This window comes from Orcinus orca, chromosome X (assembly GCF_937001465.1).
Source record: "Orcinus orca chromosome X, mOrcOrc1.1, whole genome shotgun sequence".
In the NCBI taxonomy this organism is placed as follows: domain Eukaryota; kingdom Metazoa; phylum Chordata; class Mammalia; order Artiodactyla; family Delphinidae; genus Orcinus; species Orcinus orca.
Window position 1 is genome coordinate 63,188,537 of NC_064580.1, and position 27,354 is coordinate 63,215,890.

General features: G+C 37.7%; 1 protein-coding gene across 5 annotated transcripts in view; it reads right to left on the reverse strand.

Moving 5' to 3' along the window:
- HDAC8 (histone deacetylase 8) overlaps window positions 1–27,354 on the reverse strand; it is a 243,971-nt gene that overhangs the window by 111,399 nt on the left and 105,218 nt on the right. For 4 of the 5 annotated variants that reach the window (XR_004479895.2, XM_049705115.1, XM_004285546.3 and 1 more), the window contains exons 8-9: window positions 27,157–27,329; window positions 24,544–24,638 (exon numbers count right to left, since the gene is read on the reverse strand). Coding sequence is in view for 4 of the 5 variants with exons in the window: in XM_049705115.1 (XP_049561072.1) it covers window positions 24,544–24,638; window positions 27,157–27,329 (268 nt within the window). In the remaining variant the exon portion in view is untranslated. Of the gene's footprint in view, window positions 1–20,197; window positions 23,559–24,543; window positions 24,639–27,156; window positions 27,330–27,354 lie in introns of those variants that run through there. The other variant, XM_049705114.1, reaches the window with a different exon arrangement.

Below are 27,354 nucleotides of genomic sequence, written 5' to 3' on the forward strand. Positions count from 1 at the left end.
ACAAAGCCCAAAGTTAGTCTGTGGAAAATTCTTCTAATCATCACATTTAAATTTTAAGTGAAGGATTTTTTTGTTTTGTTTTGTTTTGTTTTTTGTGGTACGTGGGCCTCTCACTGTTGTGGCCTCTCCCGTTGCGGAGCACAGGCTCCGGACGCGCAGGCTCAGTGGCCATGGCTCACGGGCCCAGCTGCTCTGCAGCATGTGGGATCTTCCCAGACTGGGGCATGAACCCGTGTCCCCTGCATCGGCAGGCGGACTCTCAACCACTGCGCCACCAGGGAAGCCCCAGGATTTGTATTTTTAATGATACTTAGTCAAAATGAAAGTTTCCTCCTTTCAAAACTATAGTCAATTCAGCATGTACAACTATAAATAAATCATAATACTTTTTTCATGGAAATTGTACAAAATAGAATTTATCAAAATTCCTGTTTTTCTTTCTTTTTTTTTTAGAAGCATTTTTTTTGTTTTTGGCTGTGCCACACATCTTATGGGATCTTAGTTCCCTGACCAGGGATTGAAACCGGGCCCCTGGCAGTGAAAGCGTAGAGTTCTAACCACTGGACTGCCAGGGAATTCCCCAAATTCCTGTTTTTGAAGAACCCAAACCTCCTAGCAGTATTACAAACAGCAAGTACAGCTTTGTGTACAGTCACATATTTTATGCATCTCATCTGCTATGTACTGAATTGTGTCCCCCCGACTCCCCCAACTTCATGTGCTGAAGCCCTAACACCCAATGTGTCTGTATTTGGAGACAGGGCATTTAGAAGGTTATTAAGGCTAAATGAGGTCATAAGTGTGGGGCCCTGATCTTCTTGGATTGGTGGCTTTATAAGAAGCAATGACTGAGTCTTAAAAGAAACCAATCCACTCGTTTCAAAATGGGGTAAGAGGGGTCTATTCTCTTGCCCAAGTATCTTTGTGGATTTTCCCTTACTCTCCTCTACTACTCACTCACTAGTTGGGTGACCTTGGGACCAACCAGCTAACTCTTTAAGACACAGCTTTCTCTTCTATAATGTAGATAAACACCTCACAAGGTTGTTGTGAAGGTTAAATGAAATAAGGCCTGTGAAAGCATCTATCACAGTACTTGGCATACAGTAGGTGCTCAATTAAGGTTAGTTTTCTTTCTTTTATGCTTCTTTTCAGTGAGGTCTGCTCATTCTCTTTAAAGAAGCAGAGTCTCTTCATCTTCCTGGGCTCTCATCCCTCTGTAGTATGCCTCTGAGGAGAAATTGTTTTCTTCATTATCTTGGAAGAAACTCTATCTCCTTATGGGGATACTCATCCTCCCCTGGAATTTTTTCCTGGTTATAAAAAAAGTCCTAAAGTTTACAAGGCCAATGCGTGATCTAGCAGGAAATGTAGACATTTTTCATGTTAATAGTAAAAGGACAAGGAGACCGTTTCCAATTTGTACAGACATTTTGTTACCGTGGCATGTGCTTAGAGCAGAAGCAAGAAAGCAGCAATTAATTGAAGGTCTCTACAATGCAGAGTTTTAATTAATTCATCTGATTTTATTAAATGGTGTAATTTGAAGAGGTATTAGGCATAAAGCAGTTGGTAAATTCCCAGTGCCTAAGTCTACCCCCTACCATGCTCCTCATGGGGCTAGGCAGAGATGCTAGCTCCATGTCATTGCCAGCAAGTCTCATTTCAGAAAGTCTACTTCCTGCAGGTGCATGCCAGGGAAGTAACTGTGGGATATTATCCCAGAAAGGGAGAGTTGGTGGTTGCAAAGGTCAGGAGAGAGCGTGATGCAGCCAAATGTTTTTGGGTCCATTAAGTCAGCACAGCTGCCACATGGGCTGCCAATTCTATTCAGAAGTGGGCAAAATTCAGGTTGGAAAATTGCTTCATGTGGTATGCTCATGTGTGGATTGGAGCAAATAAAGATTAGAGTGGGCAATAGGGACTCATATAGTAAGCAGTTAAGAACTGAAGGTGAAAGCAAGTGAGAGAAGGTGGCCGCTCCCTGTCACTGTCCTCTCCTGCTGCCGCAGCTGCCAGCACCCCCTTTGCCCAGGTGCAGAGGGGAGGGCTTGGAGGCTCTTTATTTCTGTTGCTTCCATTTCACCAACAGTTGGCAGCTCTATCCGTTGTAGGGATTAGCTCCTCAAATTTGTTGTGAATATATTAAGGAAATATTCTTGGTTTATAAAAACCAAGAAAAATTGCATACAGCTAGAATGCAATTTCCAGAAATGGACTTCTTTCTCTTTTTAGATGTAAATTATCTTTGTCTATTTGTATCTTTTTTTTCTTTCCCCTCAATTTGTTTTGGCCACGCCATGCAGCTTGTGGGATCTAAGTTCCTTGACCAGGGACTGAACCCGGGCCACCTGCAGTGGAAGCGTGGAGTCCTAACCACTGGATGGCCAGGGAAGTCCCCCGTCTTTCCCCTCAATGTTAGAGAAAGGATTATTTTGTATCCTGTTTAGGAGTAAACTCCTAACCTGGGCTCCAGATTTTACCTCCCCTGTAACCTTAAACTCTTAATTACTGCCTTTCCTCTCAATCGTTTTAAATGCCTCTCACTTCATTCCATACTTCTCCTCAGTAACAGACCCCCACAGGTCATTTTCCTTAAACAAACACCTTCTTTTGAAACTGTTGACCCTTGGAACACTGTCTAGGAAAATAAAAGCAAAAGCTTCTCAGCTGTTCGCCCTTAAAGAGTCATCTCCCCATTTCCTGCTACTTTCTTTCAAGCTACATTAGAACTAAAAATTGGGCTGAACAGCTTTGCAGGGAAGCCTTCCCTCATTCCATTAGGCACTATTAGTCACACCTGCAATGCATTCCCACAGCACTGTGTTCATCCTGCTATTATTGTACTTGGCAACTAGAACTGTAATTTATCTGTTTACACTGTATTGTTATTTACCTCCTTGTATTTGTGTCACTTTTCCTAATCCATAAGTCCCTAAAAGGAAGTGAAGTGACCTTTATCTTGGTGTCCCCAGAAAAGAATGTTTCATAATCGGTGCCCAGTAAGTGTTGAGTGGGAGACATGGCGGGGGGGGGGTGCTAACAGCTATCGGACCATGACCATGTGCCAGTTTTTCTGTGAGACAGGGGTCATTATACTTTCTTTGCACATAAGAAAATTGAAGTTTATAGAGTTCAAGGAGCTTGCCTAAAGTCATATAGCTATTCAATATTAGAGCTGTAATTCAAATTCCAGTATGTCTGATTTTAAAATCTATGCCCTTTCTATAATGTTGCCTCCAATATCTTACACTGAGTCCAAGTTCTGGTCCTACCAATTCTCTTGTGTCTTCACCCCACTCTCTGCTTTCTGACCTCACAAAGACACCCCAGTGCCCTGATCCCTATTTTCTCCTGGTTTGCCTGCCCCCTTTTGACTCCACATCCAGCCTAGACCACATGACTATACTCTTGAGCCCTCTTTCACCATCACCTTCAACCTCTGTCCCTTTGCCCCATCTGCCTGGGATAATCATCACTCCAGGTCAGCCCCCGCAATGTGCCTTCTCTGTTCTGCCACTATTGCAGAAAACTGCACCAAGGGACAGACTGGTATCACCAATCTGGTTTCCAACTGCACATACACTTTGTGGGCTTCTTCATGATCCTTTCACTCATCTCTGGTGAGCTTCTTCTCCTATTCTTCTCAATTACTGTTCCAATATTTACCACTTTCCCTAACCCCACTATGGACATCCTATCTCTTCCTTCTTGAACATTTAGGACAGTTCTGTGGTTTTGCTATCATACAAAAAAGCTAAGGTGAGCATCCTTATACATATTTATTTCTTCACTTGAGATTTTTGTCTTAAATGGCAAGCTTCTTGAAAGAGTTAGCCCTACCCATTGCTGTCATTTCATTTCCTTTACCTTCTATTCACCACTCAACCTACAGTTGTCTGGCCTCTATCCCTTCCACTCACTGACTCTCTTCTTTTTTTTTGGTTGCCCCATGCGGCATGTGGGATCTTAGTTTCCCGACCAGGGATCGAACCCGGGCCCCCTGCAATGGAAGTGTGGAGTCTTAATCATTGGGCCACGAGGGAAGTCCCCTGACTTTTTTTAATTGAAGTATAGTTGATTTACAATGCTGTGTCAGTTTCAGCTGTATGGCAAAGTGATTCAGTTATACATACATATATATATATATATATATATTCAGATTCTTTTCCATTATAGGTTATTACAAGATATTGAATATAGTTCCCTGTGTTATATAGTAAGTCCTTGTTGTTTATCTATTTTATATACCTGTTTGTATATGTTAATCCCAAACTCCTCTAATTTATCCCCCACCCTTTCCCCTTTGGTAACCATAGTTTATTTTCTCTGTCTGTGAGTCTGTTTGTTTTGTATAAGTTCATTTGTATCATTTTTTTTAGATTCCACATATAATTGACATTTTTCTCATCGAGGTAACCAGTAGCCTCCATTTTGCCAAATTCTACTTCATACTTGTAGGTCTATAGCTTATTGGACCTCTCAGCTATACCTGACACATCTGAGAATTCTCTTCATCTTAAACTTTCAACTTCTGTTTTCCATAATCCTACTCTGCTTTTCTTCCTAGTAAGTATTAGCTAATAATTACTGTGTGTTTATCAGGCACTATTCTAAGGGCTTTACATTAATTACATGTACATTTAATTCTCAAACAATTGAGGCTTAGAGGTGAAGTAACTTGCCAAAAGTCACACAGCTGGCATGTGGCAGAGCCTAGAGAATAAAATATCATACAGACTGGATCCAGAGTCCATGATTTTAATCACTGTGCTATACTGCTTATCCTTAACATACTTTTTCAGTCTCCTTTGTAAGCTCATTTTTTATTTATTTATTTATTTTGTTTGCGGTACATGGGCCTCTCACTGTTGTGGCCTCTCCCGTTGCGGAACACAGGCTCTGGATGCGCAGGCTCAGCGGCCATGGCTCACGGGCCCAGCCGCTCCGCGGCATGTGGGATCTTCCCGGACCGGGGTATGAACCCATGTCCCCTGAATCGGCAGGCGGACTCTCAACCACTGCGCCACCAGGGAAGCCCTGTAAGCTCATTTTTACTGGTCTTTTAAACACTGAAATTCTTCAAGACCCCCTCCTTGGCTCTATGGTCTCCTTCTTACACACTCTTCACAGGTAATCTCTTTATTCTCATGGTTTGAATCACACGGTCTTGATACTCAGATCTATATCCAGTTGAATATATCCCCTGAACTTCAGACTCTTAAATCCAACTGCATCTTGGTCAGATCCACTTGGGTGTTCTACTGGCACCTGGTACTCAACGTAAAAACTGGCTCACTTGTAGTGCTCCTCCTCCTGTATTCATCATGCAGTAATGTCATCCAGTCATCAAAACCACGGTGACATCCTAGATTTCTCCTCCTTTACCTTCAGAATCCAATTAATCACCAAGTTGTGCTAATTCTGTCTCTTAAACATTTTTTAAATCTTTCCCTTGTCTTCATCCCTACTTTAAACTCTCTTCATCACTTGCCTGACATATTGCAACAGTCTCCAGCCTGGTCTCTCTTAAATCTATCCTGAATCATCTCAGCAAAACACAGATCTGACCATGTCACTGCCCTTCCATGACTCAGTACTGCCTGTTGGCAGTACCTGTTGGTACATTCTCAGTTCTTCAGCATGACACAGCTTTCTGTGGTTAAAAGCATGGGCTCTGGAGTTAAACTGCCTGCTTTGAATCTCAGCTCTGATGGTGTGCCACGTTGGGCAAGGTACCCAATCTCCTTCTGTCTCAGTTTCCATATTGGTATTATGATTGTGAGAATTACATGACATATCCATGTAAGACACTTAGAACACTGCCTGGCATATAATAAGTGCGCAATAACTGTTTGCTACTGTCAATGTTATTACCTAGTCTCATCTCCTCTCATTCCTTGCCTTCAAACTTATGTTCTGATAATACTGCACTGTTTATAATTCCCTAAAGGCATCATGCTGTTTCACGGCTGTGTGCCTTTCTACTGCTGTTTCCTTAACCTTCTATACTTTCACACACTTATCTGCCTGGCTAATCCTCGGCTCAGTCCTTAGCCAGACATCATCTTCAGGATATCTTCCTTGACTCCCATGCCTCTGACACAGTCTGAGTAATTTGCTTTCTTCTATGACCTTATAGACTCTGTACATGCCTCTAACGGCGTTTAACACAGCGAACTGAAGTTGCCTATGTATGTCTGTCTCCCCTGCTGGACTGTAAGCTCTTTGAGCAAAGGGATATGTCTTTTACTTCTTTGTACCTTCAGCACTTAGCATTGTGCCCATATAGTAGGTGCCTGTTGAACTGAACTGCCTCCCTTTTCATGGAAAAGTTAGGTATCCGCGTTTGTGGCTCACTTGACTAGGAAAAGAATGTCTCTATCTTTTGCCAAGCTGGTCTTTCCCATTTCAATACATTCCACCACTGAAATATTTGAGTCAGAAACTTTGATTCCTCCATTTCCCTCACCCTCACCCTGACATATTATGTCAGTTCTATCTCCAAAATATGTCATTATTCTCATTTCCACTGCTACTACCACCATCTCTCAACTGGCACCTGGCCTCCTAACTGGTCTCTATACTTCCATTCACACCACCCACCCTCCATTCCATACCGCAGCCAGAGTTGTTTTAAAATGTACATCAAATCATGGTACCTCTCCTAGTTAAAAGCCTTCAGTGGCTTCTCACTCTATTAAGAATGTGATCCAACTCTTCACCATGGGCTACAGAGCCCTGCAGGGTCTGGCCCCTTGCCCCTTACTCACTAGCGCTAGTCATAGTAGCCTTCTTCCAATACCCAGAACACACCAAGCTCTTTCTTGCTTCAGGGTCTTTCCACATGGTTGCCTACTCTGCCTGGAACATTTGCCCTCTAATTGATTTTTTTTGAACCTGGCTGGCACTTCTCACCCTTTGAGTTCTAGCCTAAAATATCACATCTTTAGAGTGTCTTTCCTAGTGAGCCTATCTAAGTCCCTCTGTTAGTTGCTACCTCTGTATTTTGTGTGCTTCCATCATGGCTCTTACCACAGTTTATAAATATCTTCACTTATTTTTTACTTGCCCTGTAGTCTGTCTTCCTCACCAGGTTGCACACTCCGTGATGCAGTGACCATATCTACACTGGTCACCATTGTAGCCCCAGCACCTGGCAGAGTGTCTGGCACCTTGTTAGCATTCAATAAGTATTCCTTGAATGACTGACTGACTTGATAAGTCAATCATTCAATCAGTAAAGCAGGGTGGCTATGTGAAGTTCCTTTTGGTCCCTTCTGTAAGAAAAGCTTTACAACTTCAGGTAGCAATTTAATTGGGAGATGAATCATCTTGCTTAACCCAGTTGAGAAGTATTGTAGGAGATCTTAATCAAGCAAGAAAAGGAAATACTTTTTAAAAGTCTGGATGTTAGGCCCTTTATCCTTGTGAGTGACTCAGGAGTGACGACTGTAATTACTACAAACCAGCAGTTCTCAACAGGGGGTGATTTTGCCTCTTCCCAGGGGACATTTGTTAATGTCTGAGTACATTCTTGGTTGTCAAAACTGGGAGATGCAGGGAGTGTGCTCCTGGCATCTAGTGAGTAGAGGGCAGGGGTGCTGTTCAGCATCCTATAACACATAGATCAGCACCCCAACACCCCCCAACAAAGAATTATACCACCAGAAAGGTTAATAGTGCCAAGGCTCAAAAATCAAAAGAGAAACAGGACTAATATCTACTTTGTGAAACATAATAGAATGGTCAAATATAGGTGGTTAGTGTTCTAGAGGATTTGTAAAACTCAATAATTGAAGCATTAATAAGCTCTCTTGTTTCCTAAGATTTATTTCTGTTCTTTAGAGTGGGTTTCTGTTTGTTTGTTTTAAACAAAGAGTCCATTGACAGGCTTTAGGAAATTTTTGAATGTTCTGAAATTGTATCCAAAATTGTGTAATTGTAAGCATTTATATGGGAGGAGGGGCCATCAGATTCTCAAAGGGGTCCATGACCACCAAAAGATTAAAAAGCAACTCGTATGGAAAGACCTTTGTGTTACCTAGACTGTACTTTAAAAACTCATTATTTTGTGGAATATAGGTTCTGCAAAATGTTTGGGAACATGCATCCTGGAGGGATGTCTTTTAGAGCTGCCTCGGGAGGCAGGCAAGTGTGAAGGAAGCTCAGCCTACTTTCTTCCTAGCTTGGGGGCAATACAGGTTTCACTGGGCTGTTAGGAGACCATGTGAGGGAACTTACATAAGCCCTACTGAAGTGTTAGGCACACAACAAGTGCTCAACAAATCTTAGTTTTCTTTCTTCCTTTCTCATTACTGTAAGGATCGAATAAAATAATGCTTTGAGAACTAAATGAAATAATGCATGTGGCATGTTGTGTGGTCAGAAGTAGATGTTTAATAAATGCTTATTTTTCTCCCATGTATTGTTTATACTAAAACCCTGGGTCTTATTCTTTAAAGTAGAGGAGGATAAGCCCCAAATTCAAAAAATTTGAGTTTCAGTCTTGGCTCTGCTGTTTCATTACTAGCCAAGTTAGTTGGTGAGTCTTATTTTTCTCATAGGGGGATAATGCTTACCTCCCAGGGTTGCTAAGAGACATAAATGAGATAATTTATGTAAAGGACCTGGCATATGGATATACTTACATGGGATATAATTGGTACTTAATAAATGTTAAATTCTTTTCTCATTCAAAAGTTCCTAGATTCTACTTCTATGAAGCTTTTCTGCAATAGAATGACAGTTTGCTGAATGCCTGGTACTATAACCTCATCTAAATATAAAACTCAAATATAAAATTTGTAGTATTTGTATTTATTCATACTCACATTTGTTCATATAAAATGATAATATTTCATTTAAATATGTTTTAAATATTTTGTTCTATGAGCTCCGTGTCAGCAAGGGCTGTTAGGCTAAATCCACATAGCATCCAATACAGCAGCACTATGTTCAGTTTTTTTAATGTTTAAGCACTTACTGGGTACCAAATTCTCAGCATTGAGGATAAGAAGAAACATGTCCCTGTTTGTGAGTAGTTTTACCAATATTTCAAACGTCAAAAGGTATTTCAAATATTACCAAAAATATTTCAAATATTACCAATATTTCAAAACGTCAAAAGGTACCAAAAGGTATACAATGAAAAGTAAGTCCTGACTTCTGTATTCTGGTAATGATAGAGTAGCTTCTATCAGAGTAACAATCATGATAAGTTGAAGGTAGTATAGAACATCCAAAACCAGGTAGAAACTAGAGGAAATTCAACCCTTGAAAGAAGGGAACTATGCTGGGTAAGGCTCATTAGTTATATATATTTTACCATTAGTGGTATATGGTAGAGCTCAAGAAGAAAGCTGCAGGCTTATTAGAGTACAGAGTTCAGAGTTCCCAGAGTCTCATAATATAAGATCCAAATCTCCAAGTTCAAATAAAAACTCACTCATCATACCAAGAATCAGGAAAATCTCAACTTGAATGAGAAAAGACAATCAACAAATGTTAACACCAAGATGACACATGTCAGAATTACCTGATAAGGATTTTAAGGTAGCTGTCATAACAATGTTTCAGAAGCAATTAGAAGCATTCAGAAGCATGCCAGAAACAAAGTGAAAAAATAGAAAGTATCAACAAGGAAACAGAAGACATAAAGAATGGACATTTTAGAACTGAAAAATACAATAACCAAAACAAAAAAACTTACTGATGGGCTTAATAGGAAAATGGGGATGACAGAGAAAAGAATTAGTGAATTTGAAAGTAGAGCAATAGAAATTACCCAATCTGAAAAACAGAGAGAGAGAATAGACCAAAAAATAATGAAGAGAGACTTAGGGTCCTGTTGGACAAGACAAAAGATCAAACATTTGTGTCATCAGAGCCCCAGGAGGTGAAGATAAATAAGATGGAATTTTAAAAATATTCAAAGAAATAATGGCTGAAACATCCCCAAGTTGGGTGAAAGATACAATCCTACAGATTCAAGAATCTGAATGAACCTAAACAGGACAAACACAAAGAAATCCACTACAAATAACATTATAATCAAATATTCGAAAAATAAAGACAAAAGAGCAAAACCAAAACCTTGAAAGCAGATAGAGAGAAATGATGCATCATTTTACATTTCCACCATTATGGAAACAATGATTTGAATGACAGTGGATTTCTCATCAGAAACCATGGAAGCCAGAAGAAAAAGGCACATTTTTTAAGTGCTGAAAGAAAATAACTGCCAACTCAGAATTCTATACTTGGTGAAAATATCCTTCAGGAGTGAAAGACAAATCAGGACATTCTCAGATGAAGGAAAACAAAAAGAATTTATCTTCATCTGACATACCCTAAGAGAATGGGCAAAGGAAGTTCTCCAAACAGAAAGGAAATGATAAAAGAAGAAATCTTAGAGCATCAAGAAGGAAGGGAGGACAACAGAAAGAGTAAAAATATGGGTAAATAGAGCAGTTTCCTTCTCCTCTTGAGTTTTAAAAATTAAGTTTGATGGTTGAAACAAAAACTATAACATTGTCTGATGTGGTTCTCGGTGCATGTAGAAGAAAAATTTAAGATATATTAGAGAGGAAGGTAAAGGGAAAAAAGGCAGGTAAGGCTTCTATAGCTCACTCAAAGTAGCAAAATGTTGATACCAATAGACTGTGGTAAGTTACATATATATAATTTAATACCTAAAGCAATCACTAAAAAATCTATATGAAACACTGAAAAACACTATAGATAAATAAAAGTGACATTCTTAAAAAATGTTCAAGTAATAGGCAGGAGGAAAATAGGGAACAAACAGAAAACAAACAATAAACTGGCAGACTTAAGCCCTAACTTATCAATAACTACATTAAAGGCAAATGGTCTAAACACACCAATTAAAAGACTGAGATTGGCCAAATGGATTAAAAACATGACCCAATAATAGCCTGTCTACAAGAGAGTCACTTTAAATATAATGATATAGAGAAGTTGAAATAAAAGTGATGGAAAAAGATATACTGTGTAAACAGTAATAAAAAGAAAGCACAAATGTCAGTTTCTTAAATAAGCAAACCTATACACACCATATGATCCAGCAATTGTATTCCTGGGCATTGATCCCAGAGATATGGAAAATTACATTCAAACAAAAACTATATATGAATGCTTAATTTTAATAGCCATAAATTGGAAACAACTCAAATGTTCTTCAGTGAATAAATGGTTAAACAACTATGGTATATCTATACCATGGAATATTATTTAGCAATAAAAGGGAATGAATTATTTATTTATGAAATAATTTGGACAGATCTCAAGGGATTACAGAGTGAAAAAGCCAATCTCAAGAGGTCACATACTACATAATTCCATTTATATCACGTTCTCTAAATGAAAAAAACTGTTGACATGAAGAACAGATTAGTGGCTTACAGGGATTAGGAATGGGGTAGGGGAAGAGAAGAAGGCAGCAGCAGTTATAAAAGAGTAGCACAAGGCATGAGTCTTTGTAGTGATGGAACAGTTTTGTATCCTGACTGTGGTAGTGGTTACATCAATCTATATATGTGATAGAACTGCAAAGGAGTAAATACACACACACACACACACACACACACACACACACACACACACACTCTCTCTCTCTCTCTCTCTCTCACACACACACACACACACACACACAACACACACACACAAGTGAGTGCATGTAAAGCTTGTCAAATCTGAATAAGGTTTGTATATTGTACCAATGTCAATTTCCTGGTTTTGATATTGTACCACAGTTATATATTACCATTGGGAGAAACTGAGTGAAGGGTACATGGGACCTTGCTGTACTATGCAACTCTCTGGATCTAAAACATTTCAAAGTGAAGAAGTTTAAAAAAATCATTGGGTGAGATGGGATAAAAAATTCATTGGATGGGATTAATAGCAGATTGAATACTAAAGAAGAAAGAATTAGTAACCTGAAGATAGATCAATGGAAATCAAGCAAACTGAAGCATAGAGAAAAAATATTGGAAGAAAAATGAGAGTTTCAGTGACTTGTAGGACACTATCAATCAATCCAACACACGTGTAACTGGTGTCCCAGAAAGACAGAAGAAAGAGAACAGGGGGAAAAAAGTGAAGTACCAGCTGATAATTTTCCAAATTAAATCCAAAACTGCAACCCACAGATCCAGGAACTCAGGGAATCCCAAACAGGGTAAATACAAACAAAAGTACACTAAGGCACATGGTCAAAGTTCTGAAAACCAAAGATAAATTTATAAAGGCAGCCAAAGAAATAAGACATATTATACACAGGGAAACAATGATAAGACTGACATTCCATCAGAAATAATGGAGGCCAGAAGAAAATAAAAACTGTCAATGTAGAATTTTATATCCAGAAAAAATATTCAAAAATGAAGGCAGAAAAAAAATTAAGAGCAGATAATTAAAGGGCTTCCACTTCTGGCTGTGAGGGGAAAGAAGATGTGGAATTATTTTCTCTTCGAAAACAACTGGAAAATTGACAAAATATATGAAACATTTATTTTCAGACACTGGACAAGAGGCAACACAAGACAGTGATCTGAGAGAAAAGGGATACAAATGAGGTGAGCCCTACCACCACCCCAGCTTTCTGCCTGGAGGTAATCCCTGGACTGTAGAACACGATTGCAACCCTAGCAATCTCCAAGTAGAGAAGACAGAAACTGGAGTTCTGAAAGGCCAGGGCAATTAGAAATTGTGAGAATGGAGCTAAGCCAAAAAAAGAGTAATAGAAGTATGCATAGAGGTCCCCTTGAGTCTCTTGATGAATACCAATCTGAACATGTACAGAGTAAAACTCCACAAGACAGTCTAGAAAAACTTCCAGGGAAACAATTACTGAGAAGTTGTAAGATGAACACTTCCTAGAGTTCACACAGGACCAAAGTGGAGAGACCTCACTGAATACATGGGGCATAAGTAGAAACGTCAGAGCAGTGCCTTTAAAATGGGCTAAATTAGCCCTAGAGTAAAGGCTACTCAAGATTTACTCTAAATATGCTTAAAAACAAACCTTGAAAGGATCAAATGGATCCACAATAACTTATCCACTTATCTGATATCCACAATATCAGAAAAAAGTACAATCCTCTCTAAATCAATACAAAAAAATCCAGCACTCAACAATGCAAAATTCATGATGTTGGATATTGAATTAAAAAAATTACTAAACATTACTAAACTAAACTAAACAGCAGGAAAATGTGATCTACAACCCAGAGAAAATCAGTCAACAGAAACAGACTCAGGAATGACAGAGATAATGGAATTCTAGACAAGCACCTTAAAACAGCTATTATAAATGTGCTCCATATGTTCAAGGATGTAAAGAAAATAGGAACACAATAAGAGAAATGGAAAGATGTTATTCTTGGTTAGCTTTTTAAAAAGATTTAATTTCTTTGGAAAGTATTTTTAAAAATAGAAATTATAGAGATGAAAAGTCAAATATTTGAAAGGAAAATTTCACTGGATGGGATTAACAGCAGTTACATACTGCAGAACAAAAAATCAATAAACTTGAAGGCAAAGCAATAGAAACTCCTCAAAATGAATAGTAAAGAGAAAAAAAAGACTGAAAAAAAAAGGGGGTTGCACGGACTTCCCTGGTGGTGCAGTGGTTGGGAATCCGTCTGCCAATGCAGGGGACACAGGTTCGATCCCTGGTCTGGGAAGATCCCACATGCCATGGAGCAACTAAGCCCATGTGCTACAACTACTGAGTCTGCGCTCTAGAGTCCGCAAGCCACAACTACTGAGCCCATGTGTCACAACTACCGAAGCCCGTGAGCCTAGAGCCTGTGCTCTGCAACAAGAGAAGCCACCACAATAAGCCCGTGCACTGTGACGAAGAGTAGCCCCTGCTCGCCACAACTAGAGAAAGCCCGCACGCAGCAATGAAGACCCAACACAGCCAAAAATAAATAAATAAATAAAAGAAAAATTTAAAAATTAAAAAAATTTTAAAAAGGGGGTTGCAGTGACCTATGGGACAATAGAACTGATCTATCAGGTTTAATTGGAGTCCCAGAAGTAGAAGAGAAAAAGAAAGGACATAAAATAAATAATGGCTGAAATACTTCTAAATTTGATGAAAACTATAAACCCTCAGATCCTAGAAGCTCAATGAATACCAAAACAGGATAAACACAAAGAAAACCATACCAGGACAAACTAATCAAGCTGCTGAAGTCTAGTCACAAGGAGAAAAGTTAAAAGCAGCCAGAAGGGGGGAAAAAGGCATATATTATACAAAGGAATAAAGCTAAGAATGATTACAGACTTCTCATGAGGAGATGTGCAAGCAAGAAGACAACGGAGTGATATCTTCAAAGTTCTGAAGGAAAAAAATTATCAACTTAGAACTCTATATCTAGTGAAAATATCCTTCAAAAATTAAGACAAAGTAAAGACTTTTCAAACAAAAGCCAAGAGATATTGTTGCTAGCAGACCTATACCATGAGAAAACTTAAGTTGTTTTAGTTAAGTTCTTTAAAACAATGTAACTTTTACCAGATGGAAACCTGGACCTACACAAAGGATTGAAAAATGCTGCAAAGTGTAAATATAAAAGATCTTTTTTTACTCATCTTTAAATTTCTTTAAATGATAATTTAGGGCAGTGTTGAGAGAGGCAGGTCCAGTGGTGGCTGTATATTTGCTGACTGCAAAGGAGTGCCACTGAAGACCATGGAGCAGTGAGGAAGGCTGTCAGCCTGGTAGCAGAGTAAGTGGAGCAACACAGTCCAGTCAAAAGGTGGCACAACCTAGCTGTGGATATAGGAGATGTGGTCCAGAGCTGCTAATAGATGCATTCTAGCCTGAGCATTGCATCCCTTGGCTGGTATGAGTAGTTATCTAGTCTCCCTGCATCTCCTGCTGGGGTCCATACAGCAGGTGCCCCTACTATGAGATCGCTTGCCTCATTGGGCTCTGGGTCTTTTCTTCCATCCCTTCATTTAAGCTTCTCAGTTCTCCCCTCTGAAGTACTGGCACCATGACCAGTACCTGGACTCCCTAACCATAAGAAGGACATGGAAAATGTACCCTTAGTCATACCTGCTATAATCTCTGTAACTATTTTTATTTAGAAAACCATTATTTTGAAATCCTAGAATTTTACTTCCACCTAGATAGAACACAACAGTAATATAGATTGTTGGCTTAATAAAGGAGATTAGAAGACTTGCTTTCTCAAACCTAAGCTGCAATATCTATGTTTGAAGATGCTGAAAAAGATGAAACTGCAGTATTGGTGAGGGCTCTGACTCATGGAAGGAAGATATTTACTTCATAAACATGTGGTGAAATTGTAAGTAATGAATGAAAACATGATTACAATTATCTTTATATATGTCATTAATTTACCTTGCAGTGTCTTAGCCACAGAACACTTTCATATAGTTTCAAAATAATTCATTATTTAAGTTGTGGCATCATTTTCAGACCATTCATTCATAGTGAAAGGGAAAGAAATTGAATATTTTAAGTGTAGACATGATGAGCTTATTAAAAACCAAAAATTGTTTGTTAGAGCTTTTCAAACTAGAAATGAAAAAGCCACTGAAGCATCTTATGCATAAGTTATTGCACTGCATGGGCTGGAGAAATTCACATAATAGCTTAGAGATCAGTGAAGCCTTAGACAGTTGACATTGCTCAATGCCCACTGGATGAAAGGTTAGTAAAATAACTCATAGCACTGCCTGTTTTCAATGGCACAGTAACTTATTTATTTAAACATTTAGCTCTAAACATGGAGATTTAGTTATTTTTTTCTTTTACTTTTTATTGTGTTGCTTATTTTCTTAATATTGCATTTGAGAGTTATTTATGTATTCTGGATATATCTCCTTTTTATTGGATTATTATTTGTAAGTATTTTACCCCAGTCTGTGGCCTGTCCTTTCATTCTCTTAACATTAATTTCCATCTCCATTTGTTCATTGCTAGTATATAGAAATATCGTTGATTTTTATGTATTGATCTTATATCCTTCAACTATGCTAAATCCATCTTTTGATTTAGTATTTTCTTCTTTGGGTTTTCTTCTTATATGACATTTTCTCCCATAGGTGACATGTTTACAATATTGACTCTCCACTCCATTTATATAGTATCTCTCAATTTATTTAGATCTTCTATGATTTCTTTCATTAGTTTTCAGGGAAAGACTTAATTATTATCTCATTTGTGGAACTGTACTTTCACCTTAAAAACAGACAAGTCTATAAATGTGGCTAGACTTACTGTTCTGCTTGTAGTCATATGGTATCAGCACTAATCTTTGAAGAAGACCTTTTTTATGTGAACGGTTAGCAACAATCACAAGTGGTACTAAAATATTGAAAGTGCTGAAGAACTTGTTTCAATCTCATCATTTATCCTGGAGCAACTTATATATTTTATATTATATATTTATGCATATATGTTTATGGTATATTTTTTTGGTTATGGTATATATGATATATATATATGAATATAAAATATGGTTTATGCCAGAGCAACTATATTCATATGAATGTGCAAAAGCAATGATGGGTAAAACTGCTGGAACCATGGTATATAAATTAAGGGAGTAGTACCAAAGTATACCAGCATTTATTGTATTCTTTGTTGCCGTGTACACACAGTAAAAAGAAAAACCCCGTTTCACTGAAGAATGGCTTTGGCAAAGCACTAAAAATTATCAAATCTTGATCCTGGATTTAATATTCTGTGTGATAAAATAGGAAGTTGTCTTGAGGAAAAGCATATCTGTGATTAAGTTGTGACCTAAACAGCTACTTTTCATGGAATATCATTTTTGTGAGGAAGAATAACTAATGGAGAAACCATGATTAAATACTCGGATGTTTGGCAGATATGTTCTCAAAAATGAAGTGAGCCTACCAATTTAGGTTAAATATCAATAACTGACACTATTTTTTGCCAATGATAATATACACTTTGGTTTTTTTGGCCATGCCACACAGCATGTGGGATCTTAGTTCCCCGACCAGGGATTGAACCTGTGCACCCTGCAGTGAAGTGTGGAGTCTTAACCACTGGACTGCCAGGGAAGTCCCTCACACGTTTTTGAATGAAAATCAGAATTTTGAAAAACTTCACTCTGCCACTATAAGCTTGACAGTTTCCCCAAACTTAAGCTTTGTTCCAATGAAATCAGCATTCATATCAGTTTAATGTGATTTCTGATACTGCATAAAGTGTTTCAACATTTGTAATATCTGTATAACTTAGTGAACCGATATTTTCCAAATAATCAATATGAATAAGATGGGTCAAATATCCCTTCAGAGTACAAGATGATCAATGAATTTTGATGTAACAGTACATACAAAGTTCACTGATACGTTTTCAGATTCCACACAGCATTAACCTTTAAGAAACTACCATGGAGTTTTTGTGTAGTATCAAAGAAGAATATCCATAATGACCTGTAAGAGTTATTAAAATACACTTCCCTTTTCCATCTACAGATCTATGTGAAGTTGGATCTTCTCCATATACATTAACAAAAATAATATCAAAACACATTGAATGTAGAAGCAGGTATGAGAAGTCAGCTGTCATCTATTAAGCCAGATGTTATAGAGTTGTGCAAAAATGTATAGCATTACCATTCTTCTCATGAGATTTCTTTTTGTCTTGGAAAATACAGTTTTTAAAAAAAATTACAACATGTTATTTGTGCTAACATGCACAGGCAATATTAGTCTTATTTTAAATGAATTAATAAATATTTTAAAAATTTAAAATATATAATTGACAGTTTAAAAGATAATAACAATGTATCATGGGGTTTATAACATACGCAAAAGTAAAATATATGACTACAATAGCACATGGAAGTAAAAGGGAAAAATGGAAGAATACTGTCACAAGGGTGCTATATTACACATGAAGTAGTGTAATACTATTTGAAGGTAGACTATGATAAGTTGAAAATGCATACTGTAAACCCCAGAGTAACCACAAAAATTTAAAACAGAGTTATAGCTAATAAGCAAATACAGAAAATAAATGGAATCCTTAAAAAATTCATTTAATTCAAAAGAAGGCAGGAAAATAGAAAATAAGAAATAAACAACAGAGGGGACAAATAGAAAACAAATAGGAAGATGGACTTAAACCTGAAGGTATAAATAATTAATTTAAAGATAAGCGGTCTGGGCATGCCAACTAAAAGGCAGAGATTGTCAGGCTGGACAAGAAAATCATGACCCAACTTTATGCTGTCTACAAGAAATCCATTGTAAATATGAAGACATAAATAGCTTAAAAGTAAAAGGACAGAAAAAGATATACCATACAAATAATAATCATAATGAAGCATGTACAACAATAATAAAATCAGACAATATAGACTTTAGATCAAGGAATATTATCAGAAATAAAGATGGATATTTCTTAATAATAAAGGGGTCAATTCATCAAGAAGATATAACAACCCTAAGTGTGTATACATCTAATAACAAAGCCTCAAAAATACATAAAGCCAAAACAGACACAACTAAAAGGAAAAATAGCCAAATCCAAAATCATGGTTGAGATTTCAACTCTCTCAGTAACTGGCAGAACAAGCAGACAAAATATCAGTAGGGATATAGATGACATAACACTCTCAACCAACCTGACCTAATTGATAACGATAGAAAATACTATCCAGCAGCAGCAAAATACACATTCTTTACAAATTGCATGACACATTCACCAAGATAGGTCATATGCTGGACCATAAAACAAATTGCAATAAATATAAAAGGACTGAAATCATGCAAAGTATGTTCTCTGAGCACAACAAAATGAAAGTTAATATAAATAGAAAAATATCTGGAAAGTCCTCAAATATTTGGAAATAAATTTTTAAAAACCCACACTTATAAATAACACATCAGTCAAAGAAGAAAATTAGAAACTATTTTGAACCAAATGGAAATGAAGAGAATATCAAAATTTGTGGGATGCAGCTAAAGCAGTGTTTAGATGCAAATTTGCAGCATAAAATACTTATATTAAAAAACAAGAAAGGCTTGAAATCAATGAACTAAGTTTCTACCATAAGAAACTAGAAAAAGAACTAAAAATCAATGCAAAATAAGTAGAAGGAAGGACAACAAAGATATGAGCAGAAATAATGAAATAGAAAAGAGAAAAATAAAGTCAATGAAACTAAAAGCTGGTTCTCTGAAAAAAATACAGTTCACTAAATCTGTTAAACCATAAGCTAAAATGATCAAGAAAAAAGGGAAGAAATTAGCAATACTAGGAATTAAAGAGGGGACATCACTATAGTCCTATAGACCTATAGACTTTAAAAGAACAATAAGGGAAAATTATGAGTGAATAAGCAAATTCCTTGAAGACAAATTATCAACATGGAAGCAAGAAGAAATAGAAAGTCTGACTTGCCATGTAACTATTAAAGAAATAGAATTCATAATTAAAAACCTTCCCACAAACAAAACTCCAGGCTCAAATATTTTCACTAACAAATTCTATCAAACATTTAAGTAAGACACAGTATCAATTTTACATAAACTCTTTCAGAAAACAGCAGACTTGGGGATACTGCTCAAGTCATTTTATAAGATCAGCATAGTCCTGATATCAAAACCAGACAAAGATATTACAAGAAAAGAAAAGAAAAGAAAAAAAAGGTCAATGTCCCTCATTAACATAGACACAAATATCCTTGACAAAATTTCAACAAACTGAATCCAGCAATATATAAAAAGGGTAATATACCATGACAAAGTAGGGTTTATCTCAGGACTGCTAGGTTAGTTTAACATAAAAAAAGCAACAGTGAATGCAATTTACTGTATTAACAGAATAAGAGGACACCATATGACCATTTCAATAGACGAAGAAAAAGCGTCTGACAAAATTCAACACTCATTTGTGAGCAAAATTCTCAGTAAATTAGGAATAGAAAGGAACTTCCTCAACCTAATAAAGGATATTAAAAAAAATCCCTGCCACTAACTTCATACTTCATAGTGAAAGATTAAGTGCTTTCCCCCACTGATCAGGAACAAGACAAAGATGTTCATTCTCACCACTTCTATTCAACATTGCATTGGAGGTCCCAACCAGTGTAATAAAGCAAGAAAAAGAAATAAAAGGCATGAAGATTGTAAAGGAATAAGTAAAAGTCTCTTTATTCACAGATGACATGTTGGTATACATGGAACATGCTAAAGAATCTACAAAAAAGTTACTAGAGCTAATGTTTAGCAATGTTACATTATTCAAGATAAATATAAAAAAATCAATTGTACTTGTATTTCTATATTCTAGCAACAAACAATTAGAAATTGAAATTAAAAATACCATTTATAACAACATCAAAGTCATGAAATATTTAGGGATAAATTTAACAAAATTTGTGCAAGACCTGTTCACTGAAAAGTATAAATTAAAATTTGAAATTAAAGACTTAAGTAAATGGAAAGAGATAGCAAATTCATGTACTGAAAGAGTAAATATTAAGATATTATTTTGCCCCAAATCAATCTATGAATTCACTGAAACCTACAGACTGCAATGCAAGACTGTTTTACATTAGTAACATACACTTGTATATAAATCAGCTTAATTCTTTTCAATGGCTATATATATTCCCTCATATGAATGAGGCATAACTTGTCTAACCAGTCCATCAAAAGGAGTCTATTTAAATAAATATTTTTTGTTCACTAAATTTTGTTTAAAGATCTACTTTATGATTCAGGTATGTACACATACCTGATATATCTGTATACATATACGTATAAATGAATATAATTGTCTATAACTGTCTTACTCTATCCTAGATCATAGGATCCAAATAGTATTACTGGATTACACAACATTCTTATATAATAGTCCATAAGCCTTATTACATGTAGTGGGTGATTTGCTAAATTAGCCACATACTGGTCTTTTTATGGGACCCCATGTCACCTTTGGGCTTTCCCTATGGTAGAGATACTTGGGCCAGTCATATGGGCAGGGTCCATTCCTCTCACCTTCCCCGCTGGGCCCAACTCTTCTTCCAGTGGGATTGCCTCCTTATTCCATGCCTGGCTGGCCAACCTGGCTCCCCGATTCCTGGGCTGGAACTAACTCCTTGATCAATGGCTTTAGGGCATGATTGGTTTTGTATCTCATGAGGGTTATGCCTGAAATTTCACCACTAATCACTTCCAATACTTGCCTTCCCAACTCTCTTCCTTCCATTGGTGATCTAGTGTTTCCCATGGATACATCTATTTCCTACTGGGATAGCTGGTACTTCTTGCAAAGAATGGGTAGTTGCTACTGGGGTTAAATAGTTTCTAGAAAAAGGCTAGATTATGCTTCCAATTCTTCCATCTTAAAAATATAAGTTTTCCAGTATGAATGTTGAGACACTTATTATTCAAACACTCATTGATTCAATTGTTCATTCAATGAATGAACATCAACTTGGTGGGTGTTAACACTCTGATGAGCACTAAAGGGGAATGCAGACAACCGAAACCACAGATGACCAAAGGAATGGTACAGACTTGAGCGTGATAGGAGTGTCCTTGAACCTCTTAACAGGTTTGACCTTCTCAGCTCTCTCCCTTTTGCAATGTATCTTCCATGCTCTATCAAGTGAGCTTTCTAAAGACCAAAGCTCATCTGTTTTCACAGAAGAAAGTGCAAGCTCTTTAGTGCATCATTCAAGGCTCTTCATAATCTGGCTCCAATTTCCATTCAAGCCTTAATCCTTCTCTCTCTCTCATAAACACTGTGTTCCACTATATCAAACTTCTCCCTGGTCACACAAGGCACCAGGTCCTTTCCAATTTCTATTCCTTCTGCCCAGAATGCCTTTCCATCTTCTTCACCTGGCAAACTCCCAGTCAACCTCCAATATTCAATTTAAAGTCTTGGTGAAACATTTCCTCTACGCTCCTCATCTGTCCTGGGTTGAGCACATTGTTCTGTCCCCTCTATTAGATGATGAGATTTTTTAGAGCACTGGGCTTATCTTGTTAATCTTTGTATCCCTGTATCAGGTCTGAATAGGGCCTGGCAAGCAGTATGGGCCCAATGAATATTTGGTAAAGGAATGAAAAGAACAAATGAACGTGAAGGAAGAGCTCAAAGGGCCTTGGTATATTTAGGTAAGGGATTTTTAAAGGCATAGGGCTTTAAGCTGGACTGAGGAAGATCATAGAGAGATGGGGAAAGGGCATCTGGAGGAGGAGGATTATTATCCTAGGAGACAGAAGAACAAAAGCCGAGACTGAGAGGGAAGACAGTGAGGGGGTTAGCCAGCAGACTGTGGCTGCCTGCAGCACTGTCCTGACCTTTTCACCGATTAGATTTCTCAATTACATTTTCAGCTCATGGAGGGCAGGGTATTTTGTGCACTCCTTTATATCCCCTTTATATTTGAGGCACATATCCATAGCCATTGTTCCTATAGTCTTGTAGCTCTTATTCTGCTGTGTAATATATTTATTTATGTATCTACATATCTCCTCAGCACTCATACCCCCCTTTATCCCAGGCTGTTTGAGGTAGGGGATGATGTCTTAGTGTCTTTGTATCTTCCAAGACACCTAGTATAGTGCCTGGCACACAACGGGCGCTCAGTAAATATTTTTTGAGCCACCATTTGTAGATCTGATTACAGAGGACTGCAAGGATATTTGTGTGCAACTGTGTATTGTGGCACAAAACTTACATATGCCTTTACACTGTGTGGGCTATTTTTGGCAATTTTCATTAAAATGTTATCTTATTGTACCTGGAAGACTGTCATTTCAATTTTCTTCTTTGTTCCCTCTTGGATGACTCACATCTCTTATACCAGAAGGATATGACAGAAGGGATTCGAAAGGGTTTGGACAAATTTATGAATGACAAAGTCATAAATGTCTGGGTATCAGAAGTTGTTAGGTGCATACAAAGGGGAAGGAGAAAACCTGCATTTCAAAAATGCCTGTTGTGTGCCAAGAACTGTGTGTTAGGCACCTGACGTACATTATATCTCATTTAATCTAGCAGGCTATATCAGTATAAAGACAGGACATGTCTATCTAGAAGGCCAAGTCCACAACCAGCCAGGCATCTCCAGGTACCAGAGGCAGTATTCACCTTTATTAAAATTTTATCAACCTTTTAAGATAGATGAATCTATAGATTTGCATTGTTTCCTAGGAACAGAACACTCATTCTCAATTCAGGCTTCTACATCTTAAAACTACTTTTTGACATAACTTGATCAGTTTTTAAAGTCTCAGCGCTTTAAATTGCAATGCAATCTGAGATATTCCCACGGCAATAACAGCGATTATATTTGTTCACAAATGTAATTTGTTCGCTTACCTTTATATTTCATAAAGCTTCCAAATACTGAATAAAGGTAAGTCAAGTCAAGAAAAGAGACTTCTATTAACCTTGACACCAGCAAATTGTCTGAAATTATAGAGTGCCTTCTATTTGTATTCTAGACACATAGAGTGGTTTTTCTGAGATACATATTATACCTCACCTGTGGTTAGAAGAAAATTGGAAGATTAGTTTGTTTCTAGTTTTTAAAAAATAATAGTAACTTGTAAAAGCATAATGCTCCCAAGTGTACAGCTTCTGCATCGAGCAGGAATCAAAATGTTATAACCCAAGTACCATCTCGACTCCTTGGGAGATGGCTTGAGAAGGTGGGGTTGCAGCCACTGATTCATTATTATAAGTCACAGTCTAAAGCCTGCAGCTACACATCCTGATCTATGATAACACGCTTCCCACCAGGTGTCAGGGTGGGTGGGAAGAGAAGGGGTACACCTTCAGATAAAGGGGATCATCAGCACACTCACAGCTCTCAGAGAGCTTTCTATGACACCTGTTTTGAGAAAACTAGAACAGACATCTATGCCTTGGAAAACATAAAGCCCATCTCATATGACTAAAGAAAATGGCAAAGGTTCAAATGACATGTTTCACATTTTGGATGGTCCTGCCCCAACTTTTGTGCACCACTAATCGCTGGAAAAATACCAGACCTGTCTTGGTGGTGATTGTGTGTTTTTTAAATTTTACATCAGCCAAAGAAAATTGAGAGACCAGGACTACCACCAAAGAACAGAGGTTTGACATACCACCAATAGGACTTTTTAAAGATAGAGGAGAACCCAGCTTCTACATTTAAAAAAAATTGCCCCTTCTTTTTTGAGTCTAGGGGATGAAAATATGCACATATCCCAAAGAGTTCTTTGTGTGAACAGGTGACCCCTTCCCACAGTCTCTGTAATTAATTGAGAAATTAAAGTTGGTTGGCCTTTGAGATCTCTTGTAAAAAAAGGCAGAAGGTCTTGGATATTTTGGAACAAGAGTCCACTATTCTGCCAAGACAGTGTGTTATTGTTATTGGAGTGTCTCTCAACAAAACGGTATTGAGTGGTGAGGACGTGATTTTGATTAGGTGGAATGACTCAGCTCTTCCCCTTAAAGAAGAGAGGACTTGTCAGAGCCTTACTTACCTCATGATCTGGGATCTCAGAGGATAGTGTTTTCCCTAGGATGACCCCGGTCAAGTATGTCCAGCATCGAGCCGTGTTGGCAAGGTTATAGCCTCCTGTCTCCATCAAGAATTGTGAAGTTAGGAAAGAATAGTCACAGAACAGCAGGAGAGGGAAGGGGGGTAAGGAAGGAGAGAAAAATGTTTTAACAAAAGGGCTAGAAAGATAATTCTAACTTGCAGAATTTCACCTAAACATCCCTTTATGATATTTTTGAACCACTTAGTAGGCAGTCTTTAGTGAAGCAGTCAGACCATGCACAATGTGGAACTGGGAAGTCCAAGGCCTACAAAGATTAAAAAGGCCCTCATCTCCGAACAAATATGCACCCGAGGACTCCAAAGTCCTCAATTCCACCAAGAGTCATTGGTAAGACTGAGATCCCTGGAACCCGGATCTTTTGAGGTGACCTACTCAAAGTGAAGGTTTCTGTGATGAATTTTGTAACAATTCTATAAAATGACTGCTGGATGTGACTTGTATATTAAAGCTATTGGCAGATATAGCCCTGAAAACCTCCAGGAAAGAGAAAAGGAAAATGCTGACAGAAACAGACTTCTTTCTTTTCATTTCAGCATTCCTTTTCTCCACAAAATACAGGCCTAGTGGCAGAGATCAAAGAGAATGAGATGAGAAAAGGACTGCTGATTGACGCTCTGACTCACCTCGTCAGGTCCTGTCACAGTCACCCAGCAGCCATATTATACTGGCTAATAATCAGCATATTTTTGTGCTGAATAGATGTGTTCTGCCATGCAAGCACTAGAACATTTGGCTTTTAACTAAATTCCAAGAGTGTAAGGATAAAATGGAAAGATTTCCTAACCTCAGTGCAGCCTGAGGGAAATAGAATCTGGTCTATTTTAGGTAGGGTGACCATATCATTTATCATCCACAATGGTACACTTTTAAGAGTAAAAAAGGGACACTATTAATAATTACACTGGAATAACATGTATAGATTGAGACATATGGTGCCCTTTTCTTAAGCCTTTCTATTCCTTGAAAGGTCAGGGATGCTGGGGCTTCTACAATGTGTCTTTTTGGCCTCAATGGGATCCACTGAAGTTTGGGCACGTGGCCATCTCTGCCAATTGTCTATGTGTTACTGGGGGTTGAGAATTGAAGTGAAATAGTACAGGTATTACTTTAAACACTCCTGACATGGAAAATCTGAATTTATCTGATCAAATTATTGGGTATGATTATTTGATTTCAAAAAGAATCCCCATAGGTTTTAAGTAGCAAGCTCTCTCTGGCATACATACAGTATGATTTGATTTGCAAAAATTCCATTTATGCACAGGTATTTTCAGGAATACACATATTACATAAGAAGAGTTATATATTCAAAAGCCAAGACTTGGGGCTGAGAAAGCAAAGAGGCTTTGAAAGTGCTAAGTAAAGGCTGTAGCCTTAAACAAAAGTCGGATTCACACAGATGTATATTGAGGAAAGGGCTTTTCTTCTTCCCCCTGGCCCTACCTGTGTCATAATCACTGTCTTTAGTGCCGTCAAGGAAAGTAATATGTCCGCGGCACCTATCAATTTTATCTTTTCCTTGAGTTGAAGTTAATACATTTCTCGCCAGCTTTTCATAAGAGGTTGTCTCTTGTAAGCACCTTTAATTTCGATCCCTCTAGGGTTTGAGGCTGCCCAAGGACCAGGCTTGTGTATTTGTGTTGAATGCTCACTCATTTTCATAAGGCCTTCCCACAATCTCCTCTAATTTGGTTTTTACAACAGTTTGACAAACAACAAACTATTATCGCTTCCATAATACATACATTTGAAGCTCAATCTGCTTGATCATGTTATTTTAACACACCAGTCCATTCATCTAATGGAATAAAGATTGTGCCAGATAGACAGAAGATTCTAAGCAAGGCAGCTTCAAAGGTAGTTGAGGTTTGTGAAAGGTTCCTTTCACAAATGTGTAAATGCTTCTATTGAATAGACCCAGCTTTCTGATGGTTAAGTAATACAAAACACTGAAGGCAAAGTGTTTTGTGCACAAGGTACACTCTGAAGGCAAAAATGCCTAAGAGACACTTTAGATCTCTCAATTTTGCTTTATTGTAACAAATCCATGCTTTTTTAGTGGGGGAGAAGTTGTTCTTGAATTCAGCTTAGATATTCAATTAATTCATGCGTTTACTACTTATATGTGAGTAGGGTTAGAATTTTAGTGGTATGTTTCCAAAAGATAATGATTAGAACTGGGACTCAAAGGCTATACTGAGAGAAGATGGATCAAAGTCCACTGGGGTTAACATTCTCTATTCTTAATAAGATCTGATGTCACCTTTAACCAAAGCACCTTTGCTTCAGGAATGGAAACTTAGACTTCAGAGTGCCAAGGAGTCAATGCACATGCCAGGCTGAGGAGGAGAAGTGTGTCAGAGTACTTCCTTATGCTGAATTGTGAAGGTGGCAGGTTCATTGACTCAGGCTTCTGGACCATGGGCAGGTTGGTATTATCCAATCTTAGAAAGCCAAGTTTTCCTCAGTGTCAATGGACAAAACATGGGGGAAGGTCAACAAATTCTCGTGGTGACCTTCCTTTGTACTCACCTCCTCCCAAAATGAGCGTTGCCAATTGCCACTGAAGGATGTACTTAAGACACTTGCCAATTCCCACTGGAGTCATGTTAAAGGAGCACATGGGATCCCCAGCTATTGTATCAGCTCCCAGCTGTAAGACCACTGCTTTGGGATTAAAGGCTATGTACACCTCCTTTAGTACACTGGAAAAGAAAAAGGAGACAAAAT